This window comes from Polistes canadensis, unplaced genomic scaffold, assembly GCF_001313835.1.
Source record: "Polistes canadensis isolate GaletaPanama2010 unplaced genomic scaffold, ASM131383v1 scaffold_67, whole genome shotgun sequence".
NCBI lineage: Eukaryota > Metazoa > Arthropoda > Insecta > Hymenoptera > Vespidae > Polistes > Polistes canadensis.
Genome location: NW_014569614.1, coordinates 22,161 through 38,091, shown reverse-complemented (window position 1 = coordinate 38,091; position 15,931 = coordinate 22,161). Strand labels below are relative to the sequence as shown.

Sequence of the window (15,931 nt, the reverse complement as noted above, 5' to 3'; positions counted from 1 at the left end):
AAACATAATCTATACATAGATTTATGAATTTATAATTTATGACAATTAATAAGAATAAAAGATTTGCTGTAACACTACTGGATTTTTTTTTTGTTCTTTTTTCAATAATATATTTTTTATACACATATATAAAACATGCCGACGCATTTGAAAACGTTATTTGTGAAAAGTCTACAAAATAATTTCTACGTATATCAGTTTTAAGAAAAATATGCTTGCGGAATTCTATATCTCTTTTGTTGATTTTTGTTATTATTATTATTATTTATTTTTTTTTATTTTTAAGAAATAGTTTTGATGGAATGTCCATATTATTTCCTGTTTATTTTTTTTTTTATTTTTCCTGCAACAATAGTACCTTGAAAAAACATAGTAACTTTAAATTCCAACATATTTAGACTGGCAGTTGATATATTTAATTAGTTTTCAAAAATTTACATAATAATACGAATGTAATAAATATTTGGAAGTCCCATCAATAGATAAGTTCGATATATCCTTCCATATTTTCTTTTACACATACTTATATTCATCATTCTATCATTATAGAATAACTACTCTTTGTATTTTTATTCAATTGACATATTTTTTGATCGTAGTAAATCTCAATAATTATTACCACGAAGCTTTTTTTTATTTGAACGTAAGACTCTTCTGTTTTTCAAAATATTGCCAGCTTTGTATATATCAAATCGAAATACATATACGATATATACATATATATATATATATATATATATCATTAGCTTAAGAATGTTAAAAGATTAAAGAAAGCTCCCGATTTTTTGTACTGCAAATTGATAATTTAAAATCAGTCAATAAAATGACGATGAATGAAGGAACCTTTCTCTGGAGCATGGAAATGTATTTTTAAAAAATATCTATTTTCTCGATTCATTTCCAATATGGCAAGCATTCAATATGCACTTCACATATTTTGATTTCTATCAATAATATTAAATGTTATTTCAAAATTCCAGTTGCACTAAGAGGCTCTTCTGAAACAGCACCATGCCCTTTGTATACTAAAACCTAACTTACAGTCTTTCTCATTAGAATTCTTCAATTGATAATTTTTAACATCGTTATTATCTTTCTGCGACTGTCGAGTAGACATCTCGTCAGTTTTAACCAGCTCTCAGGTACTGTCCTCCTCTTCGCATTGTTCTATTAGATCAACGTCGACAATTCTTGATTGTTTATTTGTCTTCTCTATAGTCTTCAATATCGATTCCTTGTTTTTCGTTTGATTACAATCATATTTATCCGGATGTTCGTTAATATCTTCCATCTTTCTCAAAGATTTAGAAAATTCTCTAATCGGTGATGGATACCCAACGATTTCTGGATCAGTATTGGTATGAGTTAAAGTAAATGGTAATTTTAAGGAAACATCACCGCCTATTGTTGATATTATCAGTTTCACCTTTAAAAAGAATTTTAATGAAACAATCAAAAATATATCCCATTAATTTACATATAAATTTACATAAATAAAAACGAGAGATAAACTTCTTGTGAAATACCTTAACGTAATATGATACGTAAATAGCAAAAACATTTCTATCTTCTGGACCGTTTCCAGGACAAACGATCGTAGAAGCTAAAGTAGCACCAATCTTATTATTACTATCTTCCAAAGCAATCCAATTCTTACTGGATCCTTTGATAGGTTTCAAGGTGTAAGATTTTTTCAAACTGGACCCTGGTCCTATAGGACAACCCTCTTTAGAAGATACAAGAGCTACAACGTTTTTGAATTTGCCATTGCTGAACATACACACGTCGACATGTTGAACGACGAAAACCTAGACACACAAAGAAAAACAATTAAAAAATAAATGAAGAGAGAGATATATATAGTATAATAAAAAGTTTTCTTAGATGATAGTGTATTTTTGAAGTTTGTAAATTCATCAGAATAATAATAGATTCAAACGTTTAATAAATATTTCGTATATACACGTACACATATATACAATTACGAAACGTGTTGTTCTGTTAATTCGTACGGATATTCTTGGCAAATACAAATCTATAAATAACTGTAGGAATATTATTGTACAATTATATTCCTACGTTTCTATATATACGTATAGAAATAACGAACATTTAACTAACCATTTACATAGATATCAGTAACATTAATGCATCATATTTTCTCTTTCTCTCTCTCTATTAGTTTGAAATTTAATTAAATGAAGTATTTTCACGTTTAACTGATTTAATACTTTCCCTCTGTCTTCTCCTCCTCTTTCTATTTCTGTCTGTCTCTTTCTCTTTAAATATCCTTAGAAATATGAATTTTCCTATAGGAAATACAATACGCGATATATATTAAATGAATAAATTAATCTATACATAAAGCTTTATGTGTAAAAGACGGAGAAGGAGGAAGAAATAGAAAGATAGAGAGAGAAATATATATATATATATACTGTTATATTATTAATATTTGTATGTGTGTGTGAATGTATTTAAACTAGGCTTTCGCAATATTATTTTAAAAATGAATTTTCTCATCGAAAGATAAATGTCGTTTAAATTTTATTCTCTTTCTGCTACGGACAGTACCAGTTAGAGCAACAACAATAATAACAATAACAATAACAACAACAACAATAACAAACTAAGAACTGATCACGTTTCATAGTCACGTTTGTTCACGTCGACGCATTCTCTTTTTCAAACAAAGGCTACTACTGTTTTTGATTAACAGGGAAAAGGTATACTAGACGTGTGTCGATTTTCTAAACATCGGTATTATTTGTATATTTGTGTCATCTTTTGTTTATTGATTCTGTTATTAAAAAATGTCTGATCATGTATGGGATCCCATCCTCCTGTTCGTACTATTAAAATTTGATTTAATACTTTACTATTTTTTTTTTTTTTKTTCATTTCACGTTTTTAATAAAATTGGTCTCGGTTTCGATTATGGATTTATTTTTTGCAAGTAATTGAGACGGAAGGGACGAACAGGTGATGTCTTCTTATTTTTCTTTTTTTTTTTTCTTTATTCTTCTTTTTTTTTTTTTCTCTTTCCTTGTAGTAGAAAAGGTCGACCATAATAGTATCGGCCGTGAGGGACGTATAAAAAGAATAGCGAAGGGTGTGGGTCGCCAAAAAATAGCACACTTAATCCCTACCATAAGTCTTACCAAAGTAACGCAAAAATACTTGCGAGTAAAGTTCTTCTTTTTTTTTTTTTTCATACTTTCTTTTTACTTATTTGCTTTTTCTTTTTCTTTTTTAATATAAAATTTCTCTTTCAAAATATATTAAATTACAAATCATTCGTCGCACACAGGGATTATTATTTAATGAACGTTAGATCATTTTTATTGATTTTGTTTTAATCGTTATAATTGATTTTAATATATTATTAGGGTTAATAAATTTATATAGAAGTATTTATTTTTTGATAATTTTCAAAACAATTTAAATTTATTTTTATTTATTTATTTATTTATATTTTATTTTATTTTATTGAAAAGTATACCCGGTGTAATTAATTGTAATCGTAATTGTAAATAATAGAGTCTCCGTTTGAAATTCTGCGAGGGACTTCTGATTTTTTTTTTTTAAACAATTGTAAGAGATAGTAGAGAAATTATTACGACAAAGTGGATCTTAATGCATTTATTTGAAGAGAAACATGGTAATCGTTGTAACGATACTCGTTTAACATTCTAATTATGAGAATTTCTATGTTAAATTACGTTTAATTCGTTGTGCTTTGTTTTCTAGTTTCCGACGAAATTAGATTTGGCTTTTAATGTCCTTCAGGGTAGTTTAGTGAGCATTATACAAATAGGATATTCAGAAAATACGATTTGCCATGACGTTTAATTTATCCTTGCCTTTTAGTTTTCAATTTATATGTGCCCGAGAATAGAGTATAACCATTTTCTTCTTAGAATATCATATTACTTTGTTTTTAATATATTTGTCAGGACGAGAAGATTTGTTAACGTCGTATCATACTCCAAGATATATATATATATATTAAAATATTCATGTGTGTATAATATATAATTTATAGAAAATATATCTGAGATATCTTCTTTAAGTTTGATCGCAAGCATATTTATGGATAGCACCAAAAAATTGGAATAAAATTAACAAATTCTTGTACGCGTCATCGATCGAAAATTAATTTAAAATCAGTTTGACAATACTACGCGTATAGTATTATATATTTATGAATTTATGATAGTGAAAAATAAGATAGATAATATATACATAGGGGAACGTGAAAATATTTACTCCGATAAAGTGGAAAACTTTGAGAAACATTGAGAGAACTGTGATATATAATTTAAAATAAATTTAAAAAATATATTTTATATATTAAGAATATATTTATAGAGACATTTATACTCGTTAATATTGAAATATCTCTATAACAATTTGAATAATCAAAAATATATAATTTATTATTTACATAATCGTGTACTCGCATATTCGTATCTAATCACGTATATTCGATTATTCTCCGCGCTTACTTTGACACCATATATTCTGAGCTTATTTCATGTTTACCTAATCATCCTACTACAATCATAACTTCATACTATATTATTGTTATCATTTTCAATGTTTAATTTCAAACGAATAAAAATGTTCAAAAGATCAATCAGGAATGTATGTGCTATTATTAGATTCTTTTTGTTTTTTTTTTATGTTGATATTATTGCAATATATATAAAAAAATAAATAAAAAATATGTCGGAGAAATGTTTAATAAAAAAATGACGAAGCACGTCCAACATGAAATTGATAAAAAATATTTGACGATAAAGCGCGGATTACTTTGTTATTTTTTTATTTATATTTTCTTTCCCGATATATATTTTTATCAAAGAGAAAGAGAGAGAGAGAGAAATCCCTTGATATTTATTTTTTTACATTATAATCGCGACAGAAATATTTTTGCGTAACATTACATTCAACAATTTCACGATTATTATAAAGCTCGGTCAAATTGAAATTGGAGAAAGAGAAAGCACATGCATACGCACAAACGCATATATATATATACATTCATATAAAAGAATAATAAATTATTGATTTCTATATTTCGACGCGTTATTATCAATTGGTCTTTGTCGTTAAATTCATTCCTATTTCATACGTATTTGCATTTAAATTTAAATCCATGGGAATGGATATTGAACGTAAAAGCTTTAAATTATTCAATAAAATAAACAATATTGAGAGAGAGAGACAAAAAGAAAGAAGAAAATTTTCGTTTAAATCGTTGATAGATTGTTCAGAAAAATTTTACATAATTAATTTGAAATTATTTCAATATTTTGATTATCATGTAAAATTAAACATTATTATTTTCTGCAAAATAAATGAACAAAAATAACGAGAGAACATCAGATATGTTATTTTTCGATCGTAAATTATGTAAATATAAATTCTATAGAGTATAATGATTAAAATATTATAAATAATATAAATAATTTAATGAATATTAATTAATAAAAAGTTTACGATCTGTGTGTTGTAATGGGTTTTTTTTTTCTAAGTTTTGAAAACGTGTTAAAAAAATAAGAGTAAGTTACGTTAGACTCATTACTTTTCAATCCACCAAAGTATATTAATTTGATCAAAATAAAGAAAAAAAAAGAAACCAAAAATTCAATATAGTATTTTTAAAATGATCTTTATATACCTTGATCCGCCTGACAGATTTGCTGCTATTGTTATTAACATTGACGTGGACGGTTATGGAATCATCATGAGTATAAATTGCACGATCCAATCTTGCCTCTAAACCAACATGTCCATCGCTCAATAAAAATGGTTTTTCGATGGCAGCTCTTGGTATATCTTCTATGACAACAAAGTATCATATCCCCCAATAAATCTTTCGTTATATTTTTTAAATCAAAATATATTGAATAAATCATAGGATATATATTATATAAAACGTACCAACTTCATCGAGAATTTCATTGGTTGAAAAGGAACTTCTTATTTTGCAAGTTGGAATCCTTGGAATTATTTTTAATGCAGGAACACTGTACATCGTAAGACATGGTAATGGTGGTTTCGTAGTTCGTTGAATCACTCTAATCCCCATTCTAACGGTTGATTTTTCGTGCAACTTATCTTCTGGTCGATCAGCTTATACAATAATCAATAAAATAAATAATACGAATGTAATGTATTTACATTTCTTTTCTTTTTTTTTTTTTTATGCGCATAATTTATTTTGCCCGCAATAATTTTATTTGTAAAAGGAACACAAATAAAAGCATAGAAAAAAATACGTAGAAAAAAAAAACAACGGAGTTCCTCTGTTTTTTTTATTTTGTGTTAGTTTGTTTGTTTTTTTTTTTTCAATTTGTTAGTTTATTTTTTTTTTCTTGTCGTTTTACTCACCCATGTAAATTCTGATATCGTAACTCGTTCCAATGGGTGCACCGGTATATTCTTTAGCAGGTACCAATTGCACCGATGGCGGTGCCACGGGTGCCAGTTTCATGGTGAATGCGTAAGCGTTTGGTCCTAATTTTTTTATCAAAGCCTCCTGAAAAAAATAAAAAAAAAATTCATAACAATTTGTTAATTGCATGTACTTTAATTAAAGATAAAAAAAAAAAAATTCATATTTTCTTACGCGTACGCGTTAATAATTTGTGCGCGTTTAATATGTATGCGTTATACCGCGTACACGTTCCAAAATTTAATATAATATTTGTGTGTAAAATTAATTATTCATTTTTGAAATTTTTTATTAAAAATCTTTTCTTTGATACCGAATATTATTATGATTTTTAGTTTATTTATGGGTTTGATATATAAGAGGATTGAAACGTCGAGAAGCTTTGATGATTTATAACTGGATTACACTTTGTCAGAGTATATTGGATTTGCATCTCGACGTATATGTGTTTATTCGCGGGTGATAACTATTGAATGATTATTACCTTTTACGTTCGTTCAATTATACTATTTTTCTTCAATATATTATTATAATATTGACAATTTTTTTCTTTGACATAGGATATTTTATACAATATTCATCTAACGCGGATTGAATTTATACAATCCGTATAAATGCGCGTTAATAATTATCACACGAGAGAATGATTATAACAAATTTGTATTTTTAATATTTAAACATTATCACAAATATTAAATAATATAAAGAGAATAATGAATAATTATTTAAATATTAGAACGCGAATATTATATATAAAAAGCTATTAATTATATTATTTTAAATTCACTAATACACATTTACATTTATATATATATTATATTTTCTTTTTATTAATCATGTATATTTTGTGTGTGTGTGTGTATGCATTAAATAAATCTTTTATATAAAATATAGAAAAATAGAGAAAATCAAAATGATAAAAACGTTTCTTTCCTTTTTTTTTTTTTTTTTTTTTCTTTTCTTTTCTCGGACAAAATTTTGAAGACGTTAAATTAAATCCACGTTTTATTTCTACTTAAACGTATATTTCTTTTTTTTTTATACCATAAAAAATAACGAAAGAAATATTTCTCTAAGCGATTTTATCTGATTATCTTCATTTTTTTTTTTTCCAAGGAAATTACGTTGTCTAACATTGTTTAATATTAACACACCATCTACGTATATTGTATCTTAAAAGCATATTCTATAATTAACAATCATAATCCGAACTCAAACAGATATTAATCCTTCACTAATATTCTATCAAGCGTTATCCTTTGGTTCGTGGAATTATATTATGTATATATATGTATATTCTAAATCCCCATAGAATAGAAGCTTAGAAGTTATCGTTTATTCTATCGTTAAAAGAACAAAAAAAAAATGGAAAAATTTCTACATGGATTTTATATTCGAACAATTTAATTATAATTAATTATTATTATTTTTTTTCTTCAAATGTGTGTGTGGGTATGTGTGTGCCAAACAATACTTGATACTAGTTTCTATTAACTTTTAATTTGAAAAACTAAACCTTACGAGAAGTTTCATTTTTAACGTATCGATAAAAAGATAACTCATCGTATAGTATAGTATTATTTCATTTTCGAAGGAATACTCAGAGTTGAAAGGTCATAAGAAGAGAGTGTAGGAGAAATAGATGATGGGTAGTAGGGTTCGGAGAGGTGGGTTGGGGGTGAGTGTTAAAGGAAATGATTGATGAACCATACCAAGGGTGCCAGGTCATAACGAGCTTTTCAATCGTGATTGACTCGTTTGTAACAGGAATTGTAATTATTGGAACTGTCGACGTACGTTTGTTTCCAACGTTCCCAAAATCTTTTTCAATTTTCTATTTTAGTTTATTTTTTAATCCTCCTGAATCTATTATTATTTTCTTCATTTATAATAATAATAATAATTGTTTTTATATATAGAATGATATTAATTTATAATTATTAAAGTAAAATATTTATAATTGTGATTGAAAATGAAAATGAATAAAAGTTAACGTCAAAGGTGAATTTATTAAAAGCACCTAAATGTATTCAAACGTTGATACGCGCTCGCTTAAATGGTTGCATACGCACAGGCGTCGAACGAATTAATGTTTTCTATATAAAATTATATTTTTTAAATGAGAAGAGTTTGTCAAACATAATCGTATAATACAAACATAATCGTATATACTCGTGTCATACAATATATAAATTTAAAAAAATAATATATTTATAACGTGCTTTGTGTGTGTGTGTGTTATTTATTTGCAACGAATTCGTTTACTTGACCAATATTATTCATATTGGATTTTCTTCTTCGTTATATTATCTTCCCTTTGATATAATTAATCGTCGGAAATTGTTACCCGGTATTTAAAGCGAGTTTAACTTTATGTCAAAATTAATAATAATAAATTTCGCTATTTCCTCGCGTACAGATAATTCATTGTAATGGTGCACACGATGTTATCGCAAATGAAACTAAACTAAAACTATATTCCCTTTCGATTGCCGATCATTATTATAAATAATGTTCGCGTGATCAAATAAATCGATAATTATTATCATCGATCAAATCGAATTAAATTGCGAACACGACGGATTTACATTGTTATATTAATTAGTCTCTTCCCTTTTTTTTATTTTTTTTTTTTTTCACAGGATGTTGTTCAGTTAAACGATTTCCTCTCTTCTTCTTTTTATTTTTCTTTTTTCTTTTTTTTCTATTACCCCGTGAATTCCTTTCACGATTGTCTCGTTAATGATCTACTCCACCCTGTCCCCTGGTCCCTCTCCTCCCCTCACCACCCCCTCCTCCTCATCCAACATCCTCCCCTATTTCCTTTTTTCGTTCTTATGTAGAATTTCTTCTTTTCTTTATCTCACCTCATTCGCACCAACGCGAATTTTCTATTACTGCTGGTAAACATAATAAATAATACTAAAACGTTTCAACTATTATTCCTCCTCCCTTCGTAATTGTCTGCGAAATTGTACCGGGAATATGTTGAACACGTCGATGAGATATATCTTCCTTTATTCCCCCCTGCGTGAGAATAAAACGAAAAAATATACACTTGCATTATCTTTATTCTCTTTCTCTATTTCTATTTGTATATTATACTAAAAAAAAACACACACACACACATACGCGCGCGCACACCTATTGTAGAATGCTATTTCTTTTTGTTGTTGTTGTTTTTATGCGCGAAAATAAGTGTAATTTAATTATTTTTTTTTTTACACCATTGCATTTACATCCCCATCTTCTTCATGAGAATTTGTTTTATTATTATTTATATTTTGTTTGAACCGGTATTTTTTTTTTCTACTTTTTACTCATACACATACACACATACTTTTATATTTATATATTCCTTTCCCTCTTCTACCTCTCAAGCCCTTCTCCCTCCCGTTTCCACTTCCACTGGTTGTTTCATTTATCCTCTAGTTCGTTCCTTCATTATTCATCATCTATGAAGATAACTGAGAAGGTTACGTTAACGTGCAAGCTCGAATGAGATTAAATAGTTAAAGAGGAAACCGTCGTTATCACATTTGATCCATTGGGTACAGATCTAATCATGTTTGAAATGAATGATTTATCATCGATTTTTTTTTATTTTTTCGAGGATGTAATTTCCCCCTCCACACACAGATCACCCCACCACCACCACCGCCCCTCCTCGTCTTCTTCTCTCTCTTTTTTTTTCTTTTTTTTTTTTTTTTTTTTTTGATTTATGATGTAAACTAATCAACGCGAGAGTAGTTTATGGTTTATTTCCGAGAGTGGAAACTCGTGGGATTCGAAAATTCAGGAAACGGGAAGTGATTTGAGTGAAGTTAATTTTAAACCATATTGCTGCGAACGAAAGAAATAGTAAAGTAGAAAGAGAGAGGGAGAGGGAGAGAGAGAGAGTTAAAAAGAAAGTTTAACAGTGATTTTGTTTTAAACTTTTTCTTACTAAAGTATATACTTCTTTCTTTTATTTCATTTCACCTTTTTATTTGATTTATTCCAATGGAAAAAGGTAAACCATCTAAAAAAAAAAAAAAAAAAAACAAGTTTATCCTTATGTTAGTTTTTGTTTCTCTTTTCTTTTTCTTTTTGTTTTTTCATTTTCTTCCTGCACTTTTTCTCGTCAATTTCAATCATCCCGTGGAGAGAAAGATACGTAAAACTTGATTTTCCTTTTTAAATTGTACTTTCGACACTTTCCCCGAGATCTTATTGTGATTTGATATTTGATAATGTACTTTTAAACGACTCCAAAGTACTCTCTCTCTCTCTCTCTCTTTCTATTTTTTTCTCTCATCACGTGTAGTATCATTCTAGAATTTAGATACATACGTATACTTTTTTTTCTTTCCAAAACTTTGTCATTTGAAAATTACACTTTAACGAATTGGACATAATTTTTAGTTTAACTTTTTTTTTAATTTAGTTTATTACTAGTATTTTATTGTTTCATTGTTAATACGTTAATAAAAAATTTTTGTTATCATTCAAAACGATGTTGTTATATATATAATTATTGAATAAATTTATTTTAAATATGAGAAGAGAGAGAGAGAGAGAGAGAGATAAGTATTGATCGTTTGATTTAATAATAAAATGAAGGAAAAATGAGAAATACAATTTTTAAAAGTGAAGTTAATTGTTTTGACTTGCAAAAAAGCTCGTATCAAGGTATCGTACAAGGTAATACATAGATATATACAAGTAGACTTTAAACGACTCGTGTTTCATCATTATACGCGGGTATCATTTTTAATATTAAAGATACATTTTTCTCGGATTACAATGGAATTGTATGAAATTAGAGAATAATAAAAAGCTTTCAAAATTCCATATATATTACAAAATATTAATATTATTCAGACAAATTTAATATATATTATTATCATATTATATTATATATATGTTACCGTCATAGTCGGAAATCCGCCATTGCTAGTATTTCCTCGGCATTCTCATCAATGCAAAAAGCATTCCGATGAAGTCGGAAACAGAAGAATTCTTACAGTTTTTCCTAAGTATTGAACATCATACTTTGATATTCTATAGAATATCAAATTACTATTTAAACAACGTTAAAAAGAATACATTCTCGGGCACAGACACTCATAGCCATACGCAACCCTTCCTCCCACCCCAATAACCTATACAGGTAAAGAACATTTTGTTTTAAACCTGTGTATCTTCCGATACGATAAGGGAACAAAAGATACAGATTTCCGTGGAAATATCTATGAATATCTGTCTAACTAATGTATAGCTTGAAACTTTGCAAATCGATTTATAACTTGATAAGGTATTTTACATATAGGAAAAAGGGTGTATTTTAATTTAATATAAGAGTCATTAAAATCTATTCACTCTCTTAGTATAAAAAATATTTACAAAAATTTGTCAAAGAAATATCAGAGATTGTGCAACGCTGTAAATTGTAGAACTCTGCTAATTTTTTGAAAAGTTATGGTGAATATTTTTTATACTAAAAGTGAATAGATTTTAATGAAACTTATATTAAATTAAAGTACACTCTTTTGTCTATGCGTAGAATACTTCTTTCGGTTATAAATTTAGCATGTAAAGTTCAGAAAATGTCAGAGAATGTAATGCTGCAAATTGTGCATCTTTGCAATTTCTTTGAAAAGTTTCAGCAAATATTTTTTATACTTATAGCTAGCGGATCATAATGATTTTTATATTAAATTAAAGTACACTCTTTTGTCTACGCGTAGAGTACTTTTTCGAGTTATAAATCAATCTGCAAAGGTTCGCCGAAACTTTTCAACGAAATGGCAAAGTAGGAAAAATCTGCAGCATCGCATTCTTTGCCATTTTATGAACCTTTTCAAATTGATTTATAACTCGAAAAGGTATTTTACGCGTAGACAAAAGAATGTACTTTAGTTTAATATAAATTTCATTAAAATCTATTCACTTTTAGTATAAAAAATATTTACCAAAACTTTTCAAAGAAATTGCAAAGATGCACAATTTACAGCATTGCATTCTCTAACATTTTTTGAACTTTACATGCTAAATTTATAACTTGATATGGTATTCTACGCGTAGACAAAAGAGTGCGCTTTTATTTAATATAAGTTTCATTAAAATTTATTCACTTTTAGTATAAAAAATATTTACCAAAACTTTTCAAAGAAATAGCAAAGATGCACAATTTACAGCATTGCATTCTCTGACATTTTATGAACTTTACATGCTAAATTTATAACTCAAACAAGTATTCTACGCATAGACTAAAGAGTGTACTTTAATTTAATATAAATTTCATTAAAATCTATTCACTTTTAGTATAAAAAATATTYACCAAAACTTTTCAAAGAAATAGCAAAGTTGTACAATTTAAAGTATTGCAATCTCTGATTATTTATCGAAATCAATTAACAATATATCTTTAATAATAATCTAATTAATTTATTTTTCAAGAAATATAAGAAAGGTTTTTCGTACATATGAAGAGGAGGAGAGTTGAAAAGTTTCGAGCCTAACATAGAAACATCTTTTTTCGATTACTTTTGTTTAAAAATAAGAAGAAAAAGAAAACCAGTTTTTTCTTTGTGTCGAAATTTAATAAAACTTATTAACTTAATCTTTTCCTCTTATATATCGGGTGAGGCATTTTAAACAAACCATCCGAATAACTCGATTGCTATAGGGGATAGAAAAAAATGTTTCGGACGAAATGTATTTGGTTTTGGAAGGGTGGATGGAATAATCCCATGTTAAAAGATCTGTTTTATTTTTTTTTTTTTTTCTATCTGTGGATGTGTAGAGAACGTACGATGATCAACTACGATATTTTCCCTTTTTCTTTTTTTTTTTTTTTTCTTTTTTTTTTTTAATAAAATGATACATATTTTTCTCTACGTTTTTATCCAATAGGACGTTTTGCATCGCGTACAATGAGCTATGCAAGGGATTTTCTATTATTATTTATTGTAAAAAAAAAAAAAGAAAAGAATAAAAAAAATATATAAAAATGTAACGTTCAACATAGTAAATGTACGTCATACTTATACGTAGGTGGATTGAAAAGTATTGAATTCAACGTAGAAAATAATTTTTCGTTTTTTTTTTTTTTTTTGCTTTCTTTTGGTCTCGTTCCAACTAACTTTTATTTAAAAGCAAATAAAAAGAAAGAAAGAAAGAAAGAAAATAAAAGTACTTTTTAAATTGTCGAAGTTTAAAAGTATTTAACTACTCATCCTCGTACGTCAAACGAATTTATGTCACCCTCGAAATCGAGTAAGTCTCGTTTGAAATATTTGTATTTTTGATTTTTTTTTTTGTTTTTTTTTTCCCCCCCACCTATCACCAAATAACAATCGTATTTTTTCCAATGGCGCGTTTTAAATATCACACTGGGTGTATTCATCTAAAAGAAAAATTCCATTGTTCTCTCTTTCTCTCTCGCTCGCATTGTGAATACATAGGACTATGCATGTGCATGCATGCATGCATACATGTATTATATATACAGTTGGCCATAGAGTGATATCATCAAGAACTTTACATACTTCATTTGCATGCGGTAAAATGAGGATGATTTTATCAGTCCAAGGATACTACTTTATCTACTATTCAATATTCTAAGAAACTTACTAGTTTCTAATATTATTCTCCTACTAACCAATCGAGACGTAAACGTTTTCAAACTTTTTTCAAATATTTTATTCTATCATCACGTACTTCTACAAAATTTTATTCTCCCACACGGTCTACTTCCTACTAGATATTTTTTTCTAAATTAAATAAATTAATATATCTTGATGATTTTATCTCAAAATCAAAAAAAAAAATGTTAATTGATTTTCATTAGAACAAAACAACAAAAAAAAAAGAAAAAAAGTTCTATTCGTATAATTTAAAGACACATTTTTATATTTCTCGTGAAATAAAAATATAAATTGTTTACTTTAAAAAAAAAAAAAACAAATGTATACACATGTACACGTTGTGTAGGTGTGTACATTTGTATAATTTGTTTTTATTTAAAAATGCAAACAAACAAACAAATAAAATATAGATTTATTCTAGAAAATGGTGTTCAAATATTCATATATATATATAATACAAAACTATAGTTTTATTTAACGTTGATATAAAGTAACAATTTAATCTTCTTACCTGAAGATATAAAAGCTCCTATCTCGCGTCTAAAAATAGTAAAAACCTTTTAAAAGATAGAATAGTATGGATATAAACAAGGAAATGGTAGGATATAAAAATTTATCATTACTTTCGAAGCTAGCTTAGTATGTCCTTGAAAAAAAAAATCATATATTCTCGACCAAAAAAAAAAAAAACGCGCAAAATTATAAATATCCTTCATATATAAACGTTATAATATCATAAAATACCATATACTTTATATTTAATGAAAAAAAAAAAAAAAAAAAAAAAAAAAAAAAAAGAAGTAGAGTTCCAAGAANAAAAAAAAAAAAGAAGTAGAGTTCCAAGAATAAAAATACACGATGATTTATTTAATTTTCTAACTGGTAAAATATTACTAAAAACAAACAAAAAAAAAAAAGAAAGAAGTAGAGAAAGAGAGAGAAGGATACGATATAATACATCGTAGAATGAAATTGAAATGAAAGGGGCAGGGGAGGTTGTGACATTTGAAGAATTACAAAATTAAATTGATATATGAAATATATATATTATTATTATTATTACTATTATTATTATTATTATTATTATTATTATTGGATAAAAATAATCGTCTGTGTGGTTTTCTTGAGGTTTTTCGAGAGAATGTTTCATTTTCTGTAAATGCAAACAATAAAAATAAAAATAAAAATAAATATAAAAAATAAAAAGAACAAGAAAAAGAGAGGGAAAGAGAGAGAGATAGAGAGAGAGACAGAAAATTTTCTGAGTCTTCTAGCTGGCCTTGCCTCACCTTCGTGAGTTCAAGGATTTCATGTGTATGTACAATGTTCTATCGTGTTACTAGTTATAACAGGTAGGTATAGAGAATGAGAGAGAGAAAAGGAATGGGGGGAGAGAGAGAGAGAGAGAGAGAGGAATGGGTTTCTATAGGGGATGCTGATATGGGCCAGGGTCAAATTCTCTACGGGGTCGAATCGAGCTACGTCATTCCAAACCCAACAATCGTTGCTTCTTGCTTGACCTCCTTCGAATCAAATATGTTATTTCCAAAGTTCCTATATATATGTATACGGGTTTATGTTCGTGGTATGTGGTGTATGTATGTATGTATATAAAAGAACGTTATTTTGTATTTTATGGTTTTACGATGACTTAATAATATTTTTGTTTCAATTTAATGATTTTAGAAGAGACACATACAAACATACATATGTTATTAATTATGGTATTAATAATAAATCAAGGTTTTTTTCTGTTCCTGTATATGTCTCTTGCATAAATATTGCACATTATTATGGCTTTTAATGTTATAATTGAAATATTGTTTTTTTTTTTTTT

At 27.1% G+C, this 15,931-nt stretch overlaps 1 protein-coding gene across 1 annotated transcript in view; it reads right to left on the bottom strand.

Moving 5' to 3' along the window:
• Positions 1-734: 734 nt before the first annotated feature.
• The window catches only part of LOC106786207 (phosrestin-2-like), a 20,077-nt gene continuing 4,880 nt past the window's right edge, over positions 735-15,931 (bottom strand). Inside the window, exons 4-8 of the mRNA XM_014747347.1 lie at positions 6,400-6,547; positions 5,950-6,141; positions 5,687-5,847; positions 1,527-1,808; positions 735-1,426 (exon numbers count right to left, since the gene is read on the bottom strand). Of these exons, the coding sequence (XP_014602833.1) occupies positions 1,139-1,426; positions 1,527-1,808; positions 5,687-5,847; positions 5,950-6,141; positions 6,400-6,547 (1,071 nt within the window). The 3' untranslated portion in view covers positions 735-1,138. The remainder of the gene's footprint in view (positions 1,427-1,526; positions 1,809-5,686; positions 5,848-5,949; positions 6,142-6,399; positions 6,548-15,931) is intronic.